Source organism: Montipora foliosa, chromosome 2 (genome assembly GCF_036669935.1).
Source record: "Montipora foliosa isolate CH-2021 chromosome 2, ASM3666993v2, whole genome shotgun sequence".
NCBI classification, from domain to species: Eukaryota; Metazoa; Cnidaria; class Anthozoa; order Scleractinia; family Acroporidae; genus Montipora; species Montipora foliosa.
The window spans coordinates 24,585,811-24,593,310 of NC_090870.1; the positions used below are offsets into that span (position 1 = coordinate 24,585,811).

The 7,500-nt window shown below is 41.7% G+C and overlaps 2 protein-coding genes across 2 annotated transcripts in view; one reads left to right on the plus strand and one right to left on the minus strand.

The window, feature by feature from the left end:
• Positions 1–7,500, plus strand: part of LOC137992728 (T-complex protein 1 subunit gamma-like) — a 40,818-nt gene that overhangs the window by 25,064 nt on the left and 8,254 nt on the right. Inside the window, exon 15 of the mRNA XM_068838219.1 lies at positions 7,398–7,500. This exon is cut by the window's right edge and continues 38 nt beyond it. Coding sequence (XP_068694320.1) covers positions 7,398–7,500 — 103 coding nt within the window. The remainder of the gene's footprint in view (positions 1–7,397) is intronic.
• Positions 3,158–4,509, minus strand: LOC137990602 (galanin receptor type 1-like). Its single transcript, XM_068835734.1, has one exon. It carries the CDS (start codon positions 4,353–4,355, stop codon positions 3,213–3,215), a length of 1,143 nt encoding a protein of 380 aa, XP_068691835.1. The 5' UTR covers positions 4,356–4,509; the 3' UTR covers positions 3,158–3,212.

The following is a 7,500-nucleotide window of genomic DNA, read 5'->3' on the forward strand; positions in this document are numbered from 1 at the left end:
CTAAATGTTTACCCTCGTATGCGTTCTTCGACACCCAGTCAAGTACCACAAGGAACAGCAACGGCGAAAGAAGGCATCCCTGTCTCACACCGGTCTTGGCCTCGATGGGCTCGGTCATAGTTCCTCCATAAAGCACTTGGCAAGTAAAGCCCTGATACAGAACTTTAAAGTGCCCCTGTGATCAAAAAAACCACTTCCTTTTTTCCTTCAGATTTTGAAAGTGTGTTTGCTTAACACCTGACTGGCAAAATTTTGAGCTTTGATTTTTATCCAAAGGCCGTTTACTTTGAGTGTAAGTTTTGGATTTCACGGTCCGTCATTACTCACGTTCAAAACTGACCGATTGGACCTCAGACGGTTGGATCCAGGGAAAAGTGACGTCAGAGGCTCACTAACTTAAAATTTCAGTGTGTGAACGCAGCTGATTATATATGCAAAGCGTGAGTTTAAAAGTCTGAAAGCCCAAAACCCCCGTGCTGCATATTAATTCTGCGGCGTACACACGTATTGCATTCTTAAACTAGTGAGCCTTTGACGTCATTTTCTCCTCGATCCAGCTCTCTCAAGAACATAATGTTAGTAATGGCGGACCATTAAATAGGAAAATTACAGTTAAAATAAAGAGGTGTCTTTTTGAAATCAAGGCTTAAAACGTGGGTCACTTAGTGTTTTGTTAACATAGCTTTGAAATCCAAAGAAAAATATGAATTGATTTTTTGGTTACAGGGGCACTTTAAGCATGTTGATGATTTTATTAGGTATACCGTAATGACGAAGAATCCTCCACATAGCCTCCCTATCCAGGGAATCAAAGGCTTTCTCGAAATCCATGAATAACAAGTACATGGGGGATGACCACTCGATTGCTTGTTCTACAATAATCCTTAGTGTGGCAATTTGATCGATGCAAGAACGATCCTTTCTAAATCCCGCTTGCTCGTCTCTTAGGGCTTCGTCAACAGCCACTTTCATTCGGTTCAATATGACTCGGATTAGGACTTTGCCTGGTATTGAGAGGAACATTATTCCCCTCCAGTTGCCACACAAACTAAGGTCGCCCTTTTTTGCTAGCTTTACTAGAAGACCTCTTTTCCAGTCGTCTGGAATCACATCTTTCTCCCACACAAAATTTAAAATTCTATGCAGTGCTTCCAAAGTACAGGGACCTCCCTCCTTGAATGCTTCAGGAGGAATATTATCCACCCCTGGAGCTTTGGCATTCTTTAGTTGAGTTAGGGCTGTTCTAATTTCTCCTCTGGAAATAGGTCCTGTGTTGATGTTCAGGGGAACGTCTGCAGGTCTGGGATCTGGTAATTGGCTTGGGGCTGGTCTATTCAATACGGATTCAAAATGCCTCTTCCATCGCTTAAGCTGGCCTTCCATTTTCGTCAAGAGAGTTCTATCTTCACTTCTAATTGGGTGGTTCTGGTTGCATCTTATCCCGCTAAGTTTCCGTGTTGTCATATATAGAGTTCTCAGATCATTTTCCTTAGCCGCGTCTTCTGCTTCTCGTGCAATGCTCTCGATTAAATTTCTTTTGTCTCTTCGGCAAGATTTCTTAACCTCTCTATTCTTCCCGTTGTAGTATCTATTTGCTTCACGTTTCCCTTGTCTCGTTCGAGCGTCATCCAGTATCTGTTTGGCCTTCCGTCTTTCTTCAATCTTCCTGTATTTCTCGTCAGACAGCCACTCCTTCCTAGCCCTTTTTCTACGTCCGAGAACACTTCCACATGTGTCAACAAGTATCTTCTTGGTTTTTTCCCACTGTACATTGAATAATTTGATATTAATATCTTGGGCCTGCTTACGTTCATCCCCGTTTACATTCCTTACGTCTTCCTCCTCTTCTTCTTGAACGGATAGGGATTCAAGGCGGTTTTGCAGCTCAATTTCATGACATCAAAAGTCCTTCTTGTACTTATGAACGGCTTTCTGGCGGCGAACTTGATCTTCAAAGAAGCTACAACAAGGTGATGGTCCGACCCAATGATGGTTCCCCTTTTTACACGCACATCCTGCATTGATGTTCTCCATCGCTGACTTATAAGAATATGATCGATTTGGTTTTCAGTCACTCCATCTGGAGATCTCGAGGTCGCTTTATGAACTCTCCTGTGCGGAAAGAGAGTTCCACCAATACTTAGACCATTTAATGCACATATATCCACCAACTCTTCGCCATTTTCATTCACATCTCCGAGTCCTTCCTTTCCCATGATCCTTTCAATGCTAGCATTATTCCGTTCGACCTTGGCACGATAAGGATATCTCTATTAGGAGCGCTATCGACCACTGCCTGCAGTTTGTTGTAAAACTCCTCTTTCTCGTATAGCTCAGCGTTGTTCGTGGGAGCATAGCACTGTATGATCGTGATCTTTTGGATTTTGGCGTTAATTCTGGCAGTAAGAATGCGATCATCTATTGGTTCCCATACCATCAGGCATTTCTTCGCATGCCCTGATAACATGATACCGACCCTTCTCTTATGGATATCATCTTTGTTCCCTTTTCCTGAATATATGAAAAGCTCTCCCGTTGCCAGCTGAGTTTCCCCAAATTGATTCCATCTAGCTTCGCTGACTCCCAAGATTTCCAACCTATAACGCCTTATTTCTGCGGCCAGTTGCGCCAACTTTCCCTACTCGTATAGGGTTCGCACATTCCATTGTCCTATCCAGGTTCTGAGTTTAGGAGGCAAAAACTTCATCCGCGGGCTTCGCTTCATTCTCGTTCTCACCTTATGGTCATAATTCGGTTTTAATTATCCCTGTTCGATCTCTACTTGTGATAGAGACCCGGCAAAGTTTTCCATAGTTTCAGTTTCAGTAACCCAATGAATCCACCACGAAGGGTGTTAGCCTTCGCAGCTTTACCAGAGCTCCGTTTTCCGCCCCGTTTCAGAATTCCAGTCAGGCCTTCACTGTTACCGTAGCGGCCCTGAGGAATTAAGCCCCCCCCCCCCCCCCCCCCCCCCGCCCTGACTGGCGATCCCCTACTTTAGGACGTTTCCCAGGGTGCACGACAGGGACGTGGAGCTGGACTTTACACCCACTAATTGATATCAAAATTGAATATTGTACATTATAATTTAGTTTTATTCCTTTATTCAATCATTATTGTGTTATGATTTTATACAGGTAAGCAGTTTGGTGGAGAAAAAGGCCGCGAATCAAACTGAGATCCGATACCTCATCGTCTAGATACTCATTAAGCTATTTGATAGATCTACAAGCTATCATCTTGATAAAAGCCTTCCGATAAGTCTTGCTCATCAGCCCGTAAAACACGGGATGTAGAGCGCTTGGCAAACAAGTTAAGGTGAAAACAATCCTATTGAAACTGTTTCGATGAGGCCAACATATAAAAGCATTGACATTAAACTCTGTCATAAGAAACTGAACTTGATAAGGAATATAACAAACAATAAAAGTCAACACCAATGCATACGCCATTCGAAGAAAATCGTTTTCCAGGTCGATGACGTCTTGGTTGATATTTGTTGATGTGCGCTGACTATCCGGTGATATTTTTGCATGGTTACCACGTTCTGCTTGGCCTCTGTCCCTTGTTTCTTGCACCTCTTCCATCCGCAGAGTTGTTGCTGGCATGACATACGCAGGTTCCACCATATTCTCCTCTTCTTGAATTCTTATTAGTTCAAAAACATAGTCTCTGATTTTTTTAATGACCAAAGAATACGAAACCGCCATTATGACCAATGGTAGAGCAAAGTTGAACACGAAAAGGACAATAGAGTAGGTATTCTGGTGGTGCTGGAGACCGTCAGGAAATATTTCTTCGCAATAATGGATTTGGCATTTTTCACCATATGAATTCACCACACGGTAATGACCTGCAGGTATTGACAACCCAACGGACACCACCCACGAGAAAAGTACAGCACAGTACGTTTTCCTGCGATTTAACTTCGCTGCTCCCATTGGCTTGACGAGCAGAACGCAACGATAGATAGCAAGAATGGCTAAAGTTGTCGTGACGACCAGTAGACTTGATATTTGCAAAGGGTCCAGAATCTTGCACATGATATGTCCCAGCCTCCACGAATATGGCGGCTCGTAAGCGTGGAAGGTGAAGATCAAACAGATCATGCTGATAATTTCAGCAAAAGCCAAGTTGCTGATTAAGTAATGCGCGAATGGTTTTGGGCCAGGATTTCTCCACACTTCTCGACACACCACGCAGTTTCCCACCAAAGCGAGTGCTGCTATCAAAATGAACACAACAATGCGAACGAGTCGAAGAGCCTCTGCTTCAGGAGCAAGAGAAAACGAACTGTTATTTAGCGATGATTGGCATGATGTGGACTGATTGACGACACTTTGAAAACAAGGCATCTTGTTGAAAAGAGAACTGTTTCTCGACAATTTGTTTCAGCTGGTGGGTTAAATAACACAGGTGTATTGTGCAATTGATAAGATAGTGTAGCATTTTATAGTTCTAGAGGAGCCTGGCCGTGATTGTCTTTATCATCGTGTTCGTGTCTGTAGCCATTTAACGAGATAGAGCTCTCGGTATGGTAATTTTGATTACAATTACAAAAAGCGGCACCGTGGTTAAATATATTGGCTATTAAGGAAATGCAACTTGAATTAAAACCAATCCACAGCCTTAATTTTAATTAGTTTATTTAAGGAAAAAATTGGACTTGTAATAACTAAGAAAGGCGTTATGAAAAAAGAAAAACACATCAGTAGTTTGACTTCCTTGAGAGGTTGGTTGAAGGATCACAATATTAGCATAATTGTGGGGCATGCTGAATAGCAAGATCTTTCTATTTCGCGAAAATGATTTCTAAAAGGGGCCGTGTCATACGATGGCATGCGCAGTATCTTCACACAGATTTTTACAGACGTTTTAACAGCTGCTACAATAAAAAAGCTATTATTGTCAAAAGCTGAATTTAACGAGAACCTAAAAGATCTCAAGCAGTGGCGGTGTTTCATTGTAACAATTATTCACTTCCGTGCACTTAAGTCTGAAATAGCTCTCACGAATGTAAAGAAAAATATCCACGAATAATTCAATACCTACTTGGCTTGCATTTCATTACATAGCGCCATCTTGATTTATTCTTAGTGGCCGCCATTTTGAATAAATGTTCCAACCATCCGCAACGCATTAACATGATAACTTACACAAAATGACTCATAAGAACGTACACACTATTTTCACACTATGTTTCAGAATCGTTACATAATACTTACATACTCATTTACACATACACACCTACACGTATAGATTAAAGGTCCTGAGAAGGGCTGAACGGCCTTATATTTCTCTTCTAATTAACCTGTAATTTTAGCAACCTCGTTCTCAGGGTCTCTATTGTCGTTGTTCATCGGCATGAGACCCTGCATGGGAGCGAGATTGTAATTGTAGCAGTGGGATTCTAATTGTGAAAATGTTTGCAATGTCAGCGCCCGATGACTTATAGTGCTCCTGTACAAACGTACATGAAACTTTAAGACACGTGCAACTTACAATACGTTATAGCTTGGGAAGCTTACTTTAGGAGCTAAGTGGTCCGTTTTCGGTCTGAAGCCTAAGCGTCACTTCACTTCCGAAAGCAAATGATATCCAGTAGGGATAGTGTTTTTCAAAATACAGTGAATTCACGTTTGATAGGTCGGATCGGAGGCTATTCTGTGCCGGCGTTGATTCCTATGGCCGTCTAAGTGATCCAATTACATGTTTTGTTGTTACGGGCAAGCCCGTAATGCACAATGTCATCGGGGTTGTCTGAGTGAGTGAGTGTAAGATCGCGTGCATGAATCTCTAAACTAATGAGGTCTTTATTCAGTTTTAACAATTGATGTCCATTTTACAGTTATTATGTATGCCGCCTACTTGTTGCCTTTTCGTTTCTTAATTTTCCTTATGAAAAGAGAAATCTTGATCAAAAACGATTTCTTAAAACGTAAGCAAGCGAATATTAACGTTAAAAGCCGACGTTTCGGCGTGATCATGACACCACTTTGCCTTGAGAATGGTGTCATGATGACGCCGAAACGTCGGCTTTTAACGTTAATATTCGCTTGAAAAGGGAAATTTTAGAGAATTTACGGCAAGATTTTGACAATCGCGTGATAATATAATTGGCAAACCTGTTGCTATCAAGTGCTATCATAATTTGTTTTCTCTCTTTGCACATCGCCCGCGGTACAGAATTATTTGACAAACGTAAACGCATCCATTCTTCCTTCGAAATTCACTCAGTTTTTGTTACTGTTACAGTAGCCACATGCAGTGTTTATCTGAAAAACTTAATTGCAATGCTCGTCGTGCATTCCAAGCATTCATTGTCAACGCCATTACAAAAACATGTCAACAATCACACAGACATTTACCCGTAAGCACATGTCCCACGAGGGACGTATTTTTTTAAACGTTTTGCACCCTATGGAATATTGCTAAATTGAAACAGAAATGAACGGTAAAACTTGTAAAAGAATGCACTTTAGAATATCTCACGGATAGTACGCGTGCTATGATTGGCTAATTTAGCGGGCCGTATTCTACCGGCCCGCCGCATGGCCCCATGGCCCCCCCTAAATTTGAAATTTTGATGCAACGTTTTCTTGCACGTTTTTGATATTGTTTTATGTGAAATAAACTTGTGAAACTGTTTAAATCATGCAAGCAACTATAAGCCAATAAGATTTATTCGTTCTTCAGATTTTTACGCATGCCAATCATTTGTCGCAGATGAACGCCCCGTTTGAGTTCAACAAGTTTCCTTTCTCGTGCGCCTCATTAGGGAGTTTAAGAAATCACAACGGCTACGGGCACGAAAACGTCACTTCAAAATATACGTTTGAGATATTCTAAGTATTTCATGATTATTCCATCTTATTTATATTGTTCAATATGGGCGAAGTGTCCTAAAACTGGATTGGTACAGACGGATTTGAAGTAAAGAGTGAGACTGAAACATTCACTGTAGTTTGTCCACGTTGTCGTCAAAACTCCTTAAATTTGGTCATTTCACGTAGTAGTTTTGACGAGTACGGAAGAAATTTGTTCATAAATGCGTGCCGCACGTGCAGCACATTCTTTTAACCAATAATATTACTGCTTTTTGGCGTTGTCGTTGCCGTAGCCGTAGCCGTAGCCGTTGTCGTTTCTTAAACTCTCTATTAACTCAGTCCGTACTGTAAGTTACGGATCCTCGTTTTTCCCTTACAGTACGGACCTCGTACTCGATTAGTAAGAGGTATGTAATGGAGTAGTGTTTCAGCGTCCGGTTGGTCTTTTACATCGTCGCGGGTGTAATTATAACTGGTTGCAAGCATCCACGGATTAGCAGTTCGTATTCTTGTCATTATCTTCATGCAGGAATAATTGTTGTTGTTCTCTTTTGTTTAATTCCTTTTCAGGTTCTGACAGAGAAGGCCAAGTCTGTAGCGGGTGTTCAGCAGTGGCCTTACAAAGCCGTTGCCAAGGCACTTGAGGTCATTCCGCGCACTCTGATACAGAACT

Excerpts from the sequence above, each read along its gene's own strand:
- LOC137990602 (XM_068835734.1), bottom strand. The coding sequence starts at position 4,355 with ATGCCTTGTTTTCAAAGTGTCGTCAATCAGTCCACATCATGCCAATCA.